Source organism: Hyla sarda, chromosome 3, assembly GCF_029499605.1.
Source record: "Hyla sarda isolate aHylSar1 chromosome 3, aHylSar1.hap1, whole genome shotgun sequence".
In the NCBI taxonomy this organism is placed as follows: Eukaryota; Metazoa; Chordata; class Amphibia; order Anura; family Hylidae; genus Hyla; species Hyla sarda.
Genome location: NC_079191.1, coordinates 341,129,226 through 341,144,837, shown reverse-complemented (window position 1 = coordinate 341,144,837; position 15,612 = coordinate 341,129,226). Strand labels below are relative to the sequence as shown.

Below are 15,612 nucleotides of genomic sequence, written 5' to 3'. Positions count from 1 at the left end.
TTAGGTGTTTCACAGGAATAGCAGCAAAGTGAAGGCGAAATTTAAAAATCTTCATTTTTTTACACTCGCATGTTCTTGTAGACCCAGTTTTTGAATTTTTACAAGGGGTAAAAGGAAAAAAATCCTCTCAAAATTTGTAACCCAATTTCTCTCGAGTAAGAAAATACCTCATATGTGTATGTCAAGTGTTCGGCGGGTGCACTAGAGGGCTCAGAAGAGAAGGAGCAACAATGGGATTTAGGAGAGTAAGTTTTTCTGAAATGGTTTTTGGGGGGCATGTCATATTTAGGAAGCCCCTATGGTGCCAGGACAGCAAAAAAAAACACATCGCACACTATTATGGAAACGACACCCCTCAAGGAACGTAACAAGGGGTACAGTGAGCCTTAACACCCCACAGGTGTTTGACAACTTTTTTGTTAAAGTCGGATGTGTAAATGAAAAAAAATATTTTTCCACTAAAATGCTGTTTTTTCCCCAAATTTTACTTTTTTACAAAGGGTAATAGGAGAAAATGCCCCCCAAAATTTGTAACCCCATTTCTTCTGAGTATGGAAATACCCCATGTTTGGACGTCAAGTGCACTGCGAGCGAACTACAATGCTCAGAAGAGAAGGAGCGCCATTGAGCTTTTAGAGAGATAATTTGCTTGGAATGGAAGTCGGGGGCCATGTGCATTCACAAAGCCCCTCGTGGTGCCAGAACAGTGGACCCCCCCCCCACATGTGACCCCATTTTGGAAACTACACCCCTCACGGAATGTAATAAGGGGTACAGTGAGCATTTACACCCTACTGGCGTTTGACAGATCTTTGGAACAGTGGGCTGTGCAAACAAAAAAATTAAATTTTTCATTTTCACTGACAACTGTTCCAAAAATCTGTCAGACACCTGTGGGGTGTAAATGCTCACTGTGCCCCTTATTACATTACGTGATGGGTGTAGTTTACAAAATGGGGTCACATGTGGGTATGTATTTTTTTGGGTTTATGTCAGAACCGCTGTAAAATCAGCCACCCCTGTGCAAATCACCAATTTAGGCCTCAAATGTACATAGTGCACTCTCACTACTGAGCCTTGTTGTGCGCCCACAGAGCATTTTACACCCACATATGTAGTATTTCTGTACTCAGGAGAAATTGCGTTACAAATTTTGGGGGTCTTTTTTTCCTTTTACCTCTTGTGAAAATAAAAAGTAAAGAGCAACACTAACATGTTAGTGTAAAAATTTTTTTTTTTTACACTGACAGGCTGGTGTAGACCCCAACTTTTCCTTTTCATAAGGGGTAAAAGGAGAACAAGCCCCCCATAATTTGTAGTGCAATTTCTCCCGAGTACGGCGATACCCCATATGTGGCCCTAAACTGTTTCCTTGAAATACGACAGGGCTCCAAAGTGAGAGAGCACCATGCGCATTTGAGGACTAAATTAGGAATTGCACAGGGGTGGACATAGGGGTATTCTACGCCAGTGATTCCAAAACAGGGTGCCTCCAGCTGTTGCTAAACTCCCATTATGCCTGGACAGTCAGTGGCTGTCCGGAAATGCTGGGAGTTGTTGTTTTGCAACAGCTGGGGGCTCCGTTTTGAAAACACTGCCGTACAATACGTTTTTCATTTTTATTGGGGGGGGGGGGGCAGTGTAAGGGGTGTATATGTAGTGTTTTACTCTTTATTAGGTGTTAGTGTAGTGTAGTGTAGTGTTTTTAGGGTACATTCACACTGGCGGGTTATGGGGAGTTTCCCGCTAGGAATTTGCGCTGCGGCAAGCTCATACTTGAAGCAGGAAACTTGCTGTAAACCCGCCCGTGTGAATGTACCCTGTACGTTCTCACGGGGGGAAACCTCCAGCTGTTTCAAAACTACAACTCCCAGCATGCACGGTCTGTCAGTACATGCTGGGAGTTGTAGTTTTGCAACAGCTGGAGGCACACTGGTTGGAAAACCTTCAGTTAGGTTCTGTTACCTAACAGTATTTTCCAACCAGTGAGCCTCCAGCTGTTGCAAAACTACAACTCCCAGCATTGACGGTCTGTCATTACATGCTGGGAGTTGTAGTTTTGCAACAGCTGGAGGCACACTGGTTGGAAAACCTTCAGTTAGGTTCTGTTACCTAACTCAGTATTTTCCAACCAGTGAGCCTCCAGCTGTTGCAAAACTACAACTCCCATCATGCACGGTCTGTCAGTACATGCTGGGAGTTGTAGTTTTGAAACAGCTGGAGGCACTCTGGTTGGAAAATACTAAGTTAGGTTCTGTTATCTAACTCAGTATTTTCCAACCAGTGTGCCTCCAGCTGTTGCAAAACTACAATTCCCAGCATGACTGATCACAGAAGGGCATGCTGGGAGATGTAGTTATGCAACAGCTGGAGGTACGCAACTACAACTCCCAGCACGCCGAGACAGCTGTTTTCTGTGTGGGCATGCTGGAATTTGTAGTTCTGCAACATCTGGAGTGCTACAATTTAGAGACCACTGAACAGTGATCTCCAAACTGTGGACCTTCAGATGTTGCAAAACTACAACTCCCAGCATGCCCAGACAGCAAACAGCTGTGTGGGCATTCTAGGAGTTGTAGTTTTGCAAGATCTAGAGGGCAGTATAGAGATCACTGTGCAGTGGTCTCTAAACTGCAGACCTCCAGCTGTTGCAAAACTACAAATTCCAGCATGCCTACACAGCAAACAGCTGTCTGGGCATGCTGGGAGTTGTAGTTTTGCAACATCTGGAGGGCTACAGTCTAGAGACCACTATAGTGGTCCCAGACTGTAGCCCTCTAGATGTTGCTATGCAACTACTCACTGGCTTCAGTCGCATCCGGGAGCCGTCCTCTTCTGCCGCACGCCGCCGCAGATCTCCGTCGCCGCCCGCCGATCCCCGTCGTTCCGCTGCCTCCGGAGGGGTAAGTCGACGTCGGCGCCCGGTCCCCTTCGTTTTCCCCGTTCTGCCCCGCCTATTACGGGAGGGCAGGACGGGAAAAACTAAAGTAAACCTCACCTCACTTCACTCCTATCGCTACAGGGGGATCGTGGGTGTCTTAGACACCCGCGATCCCCCTTCTATTCCGGGTCACCGGGTCACCATAGACCCGTAATGACCCGGAATCGGCGCAAATCGCAAGTGTGTATTCACTTGCGATTTGCGCCGATCGCCGACATGGGGGGGTCTAATGACCCCCCTGGGCATTTGCACGGGGTGCCTGCTGATAGATATCAGCAGTCACCCCGGCCCGGTCCCCGCCCGGCGCGTGGCGGGGACCGAAATTCCCACGGGCGTATGGATACGCCCTTTGTCCTTAAGTACCAGGATGCAAGGGCGTATGCATACGCCCTTCGTCCCCGACAGGTTAAAGCTTACCTGTCATATCCCACAAATAAATAATAATAATGTTACTCAGTACCTAATCCTGACCATATACATCTAATTGTTATGCCTCTTACACCTATATGTTTTTTTTAAATACCTCTTTTAATCTACATTGAATTGGATAATGGCTAACATTAAATTGACAAGTATCATTTTAGACTCTCAAAAAGGTTTTGATGCTACTTAGAAGCTGTGGATGGAGTATTTAAGCAATTCCACTTAGGCCCTTTTTCCATTTTAACTTAATGCTTTCTCATTATGTATGTAGGACCTTTCATTACCCCCCCCCCCCCCCCCCAATTTTCCTTCTCTGTATTTGTTTGTCTTGTTTGTCTTTCCTCTTGTTCCTGTCCTTGTCTACCTTTCCTCCTGGGAACCCCGGGAGTTTCTATGTTGAAAAATTGTTATATCACACCTATTGCTTTGCTTGATTATGTTTAATATTGCCTCCATCACAGTTTAGAGGTATCTCCGCCCTATCTGGATATCTTCGGCTAGTGTTATCATGGAACCCCGGGATTTTACTGTTATGTAGTTTTTTTATTGTTTTATTGTTCCTCACAAATGGCCTACCCTGGCCATCGATCCCTTTCTAGATGGTACCTCTAATGCCTCTATACGCTTTCTACACATGCTTATGCTTTTTCTGGTGTTATTTGAATGCTAATAAAACTTTTTTTTTTCATTAGCTCACAGTGTTAGGAATCCTTTCAGGGGAAGGGGGCGTTTCCCTCTTTGTGGTGGTGGGAGGTGATTGGTGTGTCTGCTCATACAGCCTTGTGCATGTGTCTCTTTGGAACATCATTAGGATGGCAAAATTACTTTTTCCTGTATTCCCCCGCATAAGCAATATTTAAATAAATTAAATGTTACCTTATATTTGCCCACAAATGATACCTAAAAAATTCAGCTAGTTTTCTAGCTACAGAGCTATACATACCAAGTTATGGCTGACAGCACAGATGCAGGGACCAATTTTTATCTTAACCCCTTAAAGACGAGGCCCATTTTGGCCTTAAGGACAAGACCAATTTTATTTTTGCATTTTCGTTATTTCCTCCTCGTCTTCTAAAATTCATAACTCTTTTATATTTCCATCCACAGACCCATATGAGGGCTTGTGTTTTGCATCACCAATTGTACTTTGTAATTACATCACTTATTTTACCATAAAATGTATGGTGCAACCAAACAAATATTATTTATGTGGGAAAATTGAAAAGAAAATAGCAATTTAGCAAATTTTGGAAGGTTTTGTTTTCATGCTGTACACTTTCCGGTAAAAATGAAATGTTTTCTTCATTATGTGGGTCAATACGATTAAAATGATACCCATGTTATATGCTTTTCTATAATTGTACCGCTTAAAAAAAGACTCAAACCATTTTAACAAAATTAGTAAGTTTGAAATTGCCCTATTTTGACCACCTATAACTTTCTCAATTTTCTATATATGGGGCGGTATGGGGGCTCATTTTTTGCACCATGATCTGTAGTTTTTATCAGTCCCATTTTTGCTTAGGTTTCACTTTTTATACATTTTTTATTAATTTTTTTTGGGAATAAAATGTGACAAAAAAGCAGCAATTTTGGACATTTTTTAGTTTTTCACGTTTACGCCGTTCACTGTACGGTATAGTTAACATTATATTTTAATAGTTCAGACTTTTATGCACGCAGCAATACCAAATATGTGTATACATTTTTTTACGCTTTTTTGGGGTAAAATGGGAAGACACAGACATTTTACTTTTTTATTGGGGGAGGGGATTTTTCAAATTTTTTAACTTTTTTATTTTAAATTTTTTTAAAAATGTTTTTACACTTTAATAGTCCCAATAGGGGACTCTTTATAGCAATCATTTTGTTGCTAATTCTGTTCAGTGCTATGCATAGAGCATAGCACTGATCAGTGTTATCAGTGATCTTCTGCTCTGGTCTGCTCGATCTCGGCCCAGAGCAGAAGACCCCGGGAGACAGCCGGAGCCAGGTGAGGGGACCTCTAGCTGCCATGGTGGATGATCGGATTCCCACGACAGCGCTGTGGGTGATCTGATCATCCATTCAAAGTACCGCACTGCCGCAGATGCCATGATCTGTATTGATCACAGCATCTGAGGGGTTAATGGCAGATATCCGCGTGATCGTGGATGTCCGCCATTACCAGCAGGTTTCTGGCTGCTGATAGCAGCCGGGACCTGCCGCGCATGATGCCAGCACCTGTCCGGCACTCGCGGTCATGGCGACACGTAAATGTACATCATGGTGCGTTAAGTACCATGGCCCCATTACGTACATTTATGTCCATTGTTGTTAAGGGGTTAAAGGGGTATTCCAGGAATTATTTTTATTTAACTGTGCTGCAGGTGCTTTAACCCCTTAAAGGAGTACTCTAGTGCAGAGTATTCCTGCTCCATCCTGCCTAGGCTGCAAAATAAATGAAAATGAACCATCACTCACCTTCCTGGGTTCCCGCGGAGCGCCACTACAACTGATCGGTCCTCCGGTCCATCTCCTTCATACTTCCGGGTTAAGCGTCACATGGCGCTCAGCCTATCGCCGGCCGCTGCGATCTTCTGCCTCGGCCGGCGATAGGCTGAGCGCCATGTGACGCTTCATTATACCCGGAAGTATGAAGGAGATGGACCGGAGGACCGATCAGCTGGTGATCAGGAAGGTGAGTGATGGTTCATTTTCATTTATTTTGCAGCGCGGGCAGGACAGAACAGGAATACTCTGCACTAGAGTACTCCTTTAAGGACGAAGCCTATTTGGGCCTTAAAGGGGTACTCCGGTGGTCAACGTGTTTTTCCATTTTTGACTTACCCTATTTGTTTTGTTTCATTTCTATTCTTGTTGTTTAGGCAACTCTATTTCCGTTCTTTGTTGTCTTTTTATCCCCCACTTTGTTTTCCTATCTTTGCTTCTATTTCCTGTTTCTTGCTGTGCTGAACACTACAAATCCCAGCATGCCACATGCCTTGCTTGTTTGGGGCGGCTCCTTTATTTTTTGTTTGTTCCGCCCTTTACCCCTCCGACTATTTTCCCGGGTCGGCCCCCTTTATACACAGCACACTAATATAATCAGCCCTGGTTGGGATACACTGGCATACACACACAAAAGGGACTACAACTCCCAGCATGTGCCATTCAAGAGTCTTCAGTCTGTGGTATAACACCAGCATGCTGCCTCTGTAGTCTCCTGGGGGTTGTAGTTCACCACACCTCTATAGGGCACACACCAGTGTTTCCCAACCAAGGTGCCTCCAGGTGTTGCAAAACTACTACCACCAGCATGCCTGGACAGCCAAAATCTGTCCGGGCATGCTGGGAGTTGTAGTTTTGATACAGCTGAAGACACCCTGGTTGGGAAACAATGCACTTTGTTTGTAATATACTGATTAGGCTAGAACAGTGTTTCCCAAACAGTGTGCCTCCAGCTGTTGCAAAACTACAACTCCCAGCATGTCCAAAGACTGTCAAGGAATGCCGGGAATTGTAGTCTTACAACAACTGGAGGCACATTGGTTTGGAAACACTGGTGTAACATGATGTGTATGCTGAATAGGCTAGGACAGTGTTTCCCAACCAGTGTGCCTCCAGCTGATCCAAAAATACAACTCCCAGCATGCCCAAATACTGTCAGGGAATGCTGTGAGTTGTAGTTTTACAACAGCTGGAGGTACACTGGTTTGGAAACACTGGTGTAACATGATGTGTATGCTGAATAGGCTAGGACAGTGTGTCCCAACCAGTGTGCCTCCAGCTGTTGCAAAACTACAACTCCCAGCATGCCCAAATACTGTCAGGGAATGCTGGGAGTTGTAGTTTTACAACAGCTGGAGGCACACTGGTTTGGAATCACTGGTGTAACATGATGTGTATGCTGAATAGGTTAGGACAGTGTTTCCCAACCAGTGTGCCTCCACCTGTTGCAAAACTACAACTCCCAGCATGCCCAAAGTCTGTCCAGGCATGCTGGGAATTGTAGTTTTGCAACAGCTGGAGGCACACTGGTTTGTAAACACTAGCATACACACACATAACAGGGACTACAACTCCCAGCATGTGTCATTCAGGAGTCGTCCCCCCCACCTCCTTCACACATAGAAATCATCCCCAGTCCGAGATTTATTTCCCTGCAGTCTATACATCCCCAGCCCGTGCACTTTGTTATCCTCCCCTTCAGATAACACTCTTATCTTCTCTGTCTTCTTTCAGTGCAGACCTGCGTCCTGAGAAGACAAAGCAGGGGGAGGGGAGATGAGGAGCTGTGTATGTCCTCTCTCTCCCCCTGCTCTGTCTTCTTTCTCTCATGCACACCTGCATCCTCCAGGAGGGGGAGATGAGGGGGCGTGGCTTATCTCTCTCATGCAGTTCTGAAAGAACAGAGAAAAAAAAAGCCATGACATGTTGTCCACAGCCTAATCCTAACATGTGGACAACCGTAAGAGATCCAACACAGAACTACAGAACTTCCTGGCCCACAAACAGGTAAGAAAGAAAGACATATGCTACACAAACATATAATACATGTCAATTGCAAAAAACATGAGCATTAAAAGAAGATGCACTATAGCCATAAATCTTAACCACCGGAGTACCCCTTTAAGGACGCAGACAATTTTATTTTTACTTTTTCGTTTTTTCCTCCTCGCCTTCAAAAAATCATAACTCTTTTATATTTTCATCCACAGACTAATATGAGGGCTTGTTTTTTGCGCGACCAGTTGTCCGTTGTAATGCCATCACTCATTTTATCATAAAATGTATGGCACAAAAAAAAATACTATTTTTGTGGGGAAATTAAAACGAAAACCGCAATTTTGCAAATTTCTGAAGGTTTCATTTTCACGCTGTACAATTTACGGTAAAAAAGGAGAGTTCTTTATTCTTATTCTTTGGGTCAATACAATTAAAATGATACCCTTGATAATATACTTTTCTTTTACTGTTGCACTTAAAAAAAATTGCAAACTGTTTAACCAAATTAATACGTTTCAAATCCCCCTATTTTGAAGACCTATAACTTTTTCATTTTCCCATATAAGTGGCGGTATGAGGGCTCATTTTTTGCGCCGTGATCTGTACTTTTTACTGATACCATATTTGCTTATATAAAACTTTTAATACTTTATAATTTTTTGGGGAATAAAATGTTGTAAAAAAGCAGCAATTTTGGACTTTTCTTTTTTTTTTTTTTTTACGTTCACATCGTTCACCGTACGGTATCATTAACATAAAATTTTTATAGTTGGGATATTTACGCATGTGTCGAAACCAAATATGTATATAAAATATTTTTTTTTTCCACTTTTTGGGGGTGAAATAGGGAAAATGGGACAATTTAGGTTTTTATTGGAGAGGGTTTTTTTTTAAATGTTTTTATACTTTCATTTTTTACTTTTATTTTTACACTTTAATAGTCCCCATAGGGGACTATTTATAGCAATCATTCTATTGTATAGGGCATAGCACTGATCAGTGTTATCGGTCATCTTCTGCTCTGGTCTGCTCGATCGCAGACCAGAGCAGAAGACCCCGGGAGACGGCCGGAGCAAGGTGAGGGGACCTCCATCCGCCATGCTGGATGATCAGATCGCCGCGGCAGCGCTGTGAGCGATCCGATCATCCATTCAAAGTACCGCGATCCTGCAGATGCCGTGATCTGTATTGATCACGGCATCTGAGGGGTTAATGGCGGACATTCGCGTGATCGCGGATGTCCGCCATTACAGGTGGGTCCCTGGCTGCTATCAGCAGCCAGGACCTGCCACGCATGGCGCGAGCATCACTGCGATGCTCGCGGTTATGCATAGGACGTAAATGTACGTCCTGGTGCGTTAAGCACCACCTCACTAGGACGTACATTTACATCCTGCGTCGTTAAGGGGTTAAAGTTAGTGTAGTTCATAATATAGTATCTTTACCTGCGTGTGATGGTGGCCTCCTAAGCATGTCCAGTACTATCTAACAGGTATTTCCTTTCTGTCTAACCACAGTGCTCTATGCTGATACATCTGTCCATATCAGAAACAGTCCAGAGCAGGATAGGTTTGCTATGGGAATTTGCTCCTACTCTGGACAGTTACTAAAATGGACAGAGGTGTCAGCAGAGAGCACTGTGGTCAAACAGATAGGAAATTCAAAAATAAAAGAATTTCCTCTGGATCATACATCAGCTGATAAGTACTCGAATGATTAAGATTTTTTAATAGAAGTAATTTACAAATCTGTTTAACTTTCTGGCACCAGTTCATTTAAGATAATAATTCCCAGTGGAGTACCCCATTAATGATTTGTTTGTGGCTATGTACACACCCTTGCTCATATTAGATAATTTTCTCTTAACTATGAATTTCCTAATAGTTTATTTGTAAATGTTCTTGCTAACCAAGACAACCTCTACACACAGTGTTCAATGAACTAGAAATGCTCTATGTGTGTATGTGAAATAAATGAAAATGCAAACACACAAACACACACGTATAAGAGTCTCATGAGAGTGAAACTGATAAAAGCTGTCTTCACCCTTTGACCTCCAGTTAAAGTGCATGGGAGATCTGGAGGAGGAAGTTTCTAGTTCCGTGTTTTTTCCTCACATATATACAGAAAGCAACGTAACAACTCAAGACTGTATCATAAGTATTAAACATAGGTGTAATGTACTGCAACATATCTGAACACTATTGATAATATTGTGACATGCTAACTTTTATGCCTCCATATACACTGCATAGTCACTCAGTTTCAGTGTTCTGCTGTTAATAGTCGTCCTTTATATTTAGAAGCTCTTGGGCAGCAGACAATGAACTTACGATCAATAATAACAGTGGAGCCTGTGCTCTTTCTCTTTATGACGGGAATATTCCTCCAAACACCAGCCTACCAACAGCTCATTTTAAATAAGGTAAGATGAATCAATTTCCTAACTTTTACAATATATACAATAACAAGGTTATTTAGGCAATATAATGTCATTCAATGCAACATACAGTATGTTTTTTCTTCTTCAATTCAATTACATACATTTAAAAAAATGATTTATTTCATTTGTTTTTAAATATTTGATTTTAGACATTCCACTCATCACATCGTATCCTGAATACAGTGTCAACATTTTTTAATAGGCCACCTAAATTGTTATATTTAGTAAACATTAATAATAATAATAACAATAATAATAATAAAATTGATGATAATAATAATAAGAAAAAGTAGAAGAATGTTTGCTTATCTATAACCAACATATTACAGGTTAATACTTTATTAAAGTAACAAACAAGTTAAATGACAAATTAATTAATACATGAGAAAATATTTACCCTTTGGGTTATATGTCTACCTTTTGTGTATGTTACAATTTTTTTTAGACACTTGAACTTTATGACAGAACTGGATTATCCTTACACATCCAGAAGTAAGCCATGTAAAAGCCAAAGATTCTGTCAGAGGAGGGTAGGAAGCAGCAACACAAGGAACTTACAATGTTTAGGCACCAGATATTGTGTAGAACCCCCTTAATGGTCCATTTACACATACAGTATCCTGTGCAGATTTGATGCGCAGGATTTGATGTGCAGGATTTTACGTTGCAGATTTTAATGTAAACTAAATTACTGTACACAGTTTCAAATTCTGTGCATCAAATCCTGTGCATCAAATCTGCACAGGATTCTGTACGTGTGAAAAGACCCTAAAATGGCAATGCCCAACATAGATAAGTTGGGGAAAAATAACCAATGTGCGCACTGACCCTTTATATGAAAGAAGGAGGAGCACGTGGCCTTCCCCCTAGAGACCAAATTACTTCATCATTAATATGCAGCAGCCATCACCTTAATTTTAGTGCTGTTTAGGATAGCCTGTACTACTTAAAACTATTTTAACCCATTAAGGACTACGGGTTTTTCTGTTTTTGCACTTTTGTTTTTTCCTCCTCACCTTTTAAAAATCATAACCCTTTCAATTTTGCACCTAAAAATCCATATGATGGCTTATTTCTTGCGCCATCAATTCTCCTTTGCAGTGACATCAGTAATTTTACCCAAAAATATATGGCGAAACAGAAAAAAAAAATCATTGTGCGATGAAATTGAAGAAAAACGCAATTTTGTAACTTTTGGGGGCTTCCATTTCTACGCAGTACATGTTTTGGTAAAAAGCTATATAAATAGCGACCAAAAATACGTTATTTTGGACTTTGGAATTTTTTTGCACGTAAGCCAAATGATATATTTTTATAGTTTGGACATTTACGCACGTGGCGATACCACATATGTTTATATTTATTTTTATTTACATGGTGTTTTTTTATGGGAAAAGGGAGGTGATTTGAACTTTTATTAAGGAAAGGGTTAAATCACATTTAGTAACTTTTTTTTTAAACTTTTTTTTGCAGTGTTATAGCTCCCATAGGGACCTATCACACTGCACACACTGATTGCCAGCACTGTTCACTGCAAAGCCACAGCTTTGCAATGAGCAGCGTTATCGGCGGTCGATTGCTCAAGCCTGCATCTCAGGCTTGGACCAATCAATCGCCGAGGGGAAACGCCGGAGGCAGGTAAGATGACCTCCGCTCGTGTCCCAGCTGATTGGGACACCGCATTTTCCCTGCGGTGGACCCGATCAGCCTCGCTGAGCAGCTGGGCAGCTTTCACTTTCGTTTAAGGGGTTAATAGCATGCGGCACCGCGATCGCTGCCACGCGCTATTAGCCCCGGGTCCCGGCATCAGATACATGCTGCGACTGACCCGATATGAAACGGGGTCGCCGCGTGACCCCGCGTTATATCGCTGGAGCCGGCCAAGGACATAAATATACGTCCATGGTTGTTAAGGGGTTAAAGCAGGCTGTCAAAGTGCAGGTTAGAAAAGGACTAAAAGGTAAACCTTGTGTTGACAAAAACCTAGTTAAAAAAAATGGATAATATCAGTAGTCTTTAAAGGGGTACTCTGGCACTAAGACATCTTATCCGCATGGGACCCCCGTGATCTTCCATGCCACACCCCGTTAGAATCAGACCCCGGAGCGTGCTCGCTCCGGGTCTGATTACTGGAGATCACTGGGATGGAGCATAGTGATGTCACAGCTCCGCCCCTGCGTGATGTCACGCTCCACCCCAACAATGTAAGCCTATGGAGGTCACGCCCCCTCCCATAGGCTTGCATTGAGGAGGCGGAGCTTGACGTCATACGGGGCGGAGCCGTGACATAACAGTGCTCCGTCCCCGTGATTGCCAGTAATCAGACCGGGAGTGAGCACGCTCCGGGGGCTGATTCTAACGAGGTGCGGTGAGGAAGATCACAGGGTTTCCCAGAGGCGGGACCCCTGCGATCAGGCGTCTTATCCCCTATCCTTTGGATAGCGGATAAGATGTCTTAGCGCCAGAGTACCCCTTTAAAGACTATTGATATAAGCCAGTGGTTTTGCACATAATGCAGTCAATAAGTGGTTGCAAAACAGCTACATTTAAAAATGGGCCACAAATGACACATACAAAATTTTTTATGAAATGAGTTGCGAAATACATTAAAAGGGCACAAAGGCAAGAAATGCTTCCTCCTACCTCTGTTTATATGGAAAACAAAAGATAACTACCTTTACAAGAATGGAAGCCTACAGAAGTATTGCAAGGCTCTGTTCATGTTTTTATGTCCGCAATAATATGCTCTATGTAAGTCTATGGAAAAGTGATTGCGCACACAGACTATAAAAGTGACCCATTTTTCTTTTGCAAATTGCTATTTTTTTTAAAGGTGCTCTTTTTTTGGAAAATGAATTTTTGAGCTCAGCAAATCACATGGTGCTGGAATGTTTGGGGCATTGCTTTTATAATGATGTGCAGGTGACTATTGACAAGAAGGCCAGGTTTAGGCAAAATTTTAACAAAAGCTATAGATGAAAAGTAACGTTAGGGAAAAATACGGGCACAAAAGAAAGCTGCGCTCGCAAAATTAAGACTGCATAAAATGCGCCTTCAGTTTTACACCAGGAAAATTACACCAAGAAAAAATGCTGTGTAAACCAGGTCCCACAGTCCATCTGTATGAATGCTGTATTGCTCTGTACAACTCACAACCTATATTCAGTCACAATTTACATAGGTTCTCACAATGACATTTCATTAGTAAGATGTGGAAATAACAATGGGCTAAATGTCATCTCTGGACCAAATAAGTGAAATCAGACTGTAGCATTCATTGTACTAATACAATCTTGAGATTATTTTTCTTTCATTGAGAAAGGAAAAGGTCAAACATTTCTATAAAGGCTTAATGCCACAAAGAATAGTGAGATAGTAAGACCCAAGATATGATTTAACAGGCGTGGTAAGGAAACCACAGAGGAATAAAACTGGTGGCGTACACAGTTCACAAATGCTACTGTTTACATGGCTGTAATTGTATCAGTAACCTTCAGTATGCATGCACATTGCAGTCATTACAATAAGATTTATTAACAACATGTTGAAATAGTAATCCGCTAAAAAATGTCATCTGTAAACCAAATAAGTTAAGTCAATGAGATCACTTTAACTTTACCGAAAAAGCAAAAGGTCAAAATTTTTCCATAGAGACTGAATGGCTCCATCAATAAAAATTATATGATTTAGTAGGAGTGGCAAGGAAAAATACAGAGGAATAAAGCAATGACAGGCACAGTTTATAGGTGCTACTGTTTACATGACAGTAAGTGTGCTGTTAGCTTACACAGCCAACAACTTTGCTTATTTCAAAGCCAACATTCATCTTTAACTGATATTTAATATATTGTGCAAAGTTAAAGGCGCTATCCATGAATAGAAAAACAAAGCTACTTTCTATCAAAAAAACGCTCCCCGTCTGTCTCCAGGTTTGGTGGAGTTCTGCAGCTCAATTCCATTGAAGTGAAAAGAGACAAGTTGTAAAACCAAATCCAACCTGGAAACAGAAGGAAATTAACTGAGTTTTTCTATTCCTGGATAACCCCTTTAACATCTAGTAATATATCTTCATTATCTTGTTTTATTGTTGCCAAATATTTTTACTTTGTTATAAAGCTGTTCTGTCATATATTCAATATTTTTTTATCTGATAGTAACATGGGTAGAGGATGTGATGCTAATCTTTATGATGTACTCTTTTAAATGTAAATGCCATGAAAACTTTTGGAATAAAAACACTTAAATTCTAAGTTCTAAAGCGTAGTAAACCCCTCACACTGCCTTATTGTAAGGAGTCATACCGCGGCCAGCATGTCACACACTACTTCTCCGCTGCCCCTGCGGTCTGCACTGCGATTCGCCGCTGCGATCCAAGCCCACTGCCCGCTACCTTCCCCGTCGTCCCTGTGTCTAAGCTGTTCTTCCTGCCTGCAGGCGGGGATGTGCACTGGCTCGCTGAAATTTAAAGGGCCAGTACGCCACTAATTGGTCCTTGTTTCCGGACCCTTTATATGTCTGCACTTCCTTTAACCCTTGCCGGATCTTTGTGCTTTGCTGCCTTAGAGAAAGCGTACCTCCTGTTTGTTCTGCTATTCCGTATACCAGTTCCTTCAGCTCCGTTCCCTGACCTTGCTCCTGTGCAACCTGTCCTCTGACCGCTTGCTACATGACCTGACCTTGCTACAATGCCGCCAGTCCTGACCTCCTGCCAGTCCCTCACTACAACTCCATCTCATCTCTTCTGTGCCACGCATCTCCTCAGCAGCCTTTGTGGACGAGTCATGCCAGGGGTAGCGACCTGGGAGCTGCCTTGCACAGCAATTCAATCCCGCTTTGTGGAGGGCTCTGGTGAAAAGCAGCAGCTCCTTAGACTCCACTCCCTGGTATGGCTCACACCATCGTCCACAACAGGTATAGTTGATCCACACCACCTGCCGTTACACTTATATAGTAGTAAGGTTACTCACACTGCTCCATGTAGTAAGCCCCCCCCCCAAAACTTCCCCATATAAAAGTAAGGTCCCCCCACATTGCCATCACATTGTAGTCAGGTAAAACTGCCCATATAGTTGTGAGATCCCCCAAACTGACCTATATAGTGGGAATGCCTCCATACTCCCCTAAATATTAGTAAGACCCCCACACTGGCTCCAAATATTAGTAAGACTCTTCACACTCCAAATATTAGTAAGACTCCTCATACTGCCCCACTTACATTTGCCATATATAGTAGTCCCCACAGAGTGAGCCCCCACAAAGTACCCCATATAGAAGTAAAGCCCCCCCCCATTGCCCCATGTAGTTTGGCCCCCAAACA

The 15,612-nt window shown here is 42.4% G+C and overlaps 1 protein-coding gene across 1 annotated transcript in view; it reads left to right on the top strand.

Annotated features, from left to right (window-relative positions):
* The window catches only part of LOC130362620 (proton-coupled folate transporter-like), a 752,995-nt gene that overhangs the window by 403,627 nt on the left and 333,756 nt on the right, over positions 1–15,612 (top strand). Inside the window, exon 2 of the mRNA XM_056567415.1 lies at positions 10,156–10,277. Coding sequence (XP_056423390.1) covers positions 10,176–10,277 — 102 coding nt within the window. The 5' untranslated portion in view covers positions 10,156–10,175. The remainder of the gene's footprint in view (positions 1–10,155; positions 10,278–15,612) is intronic.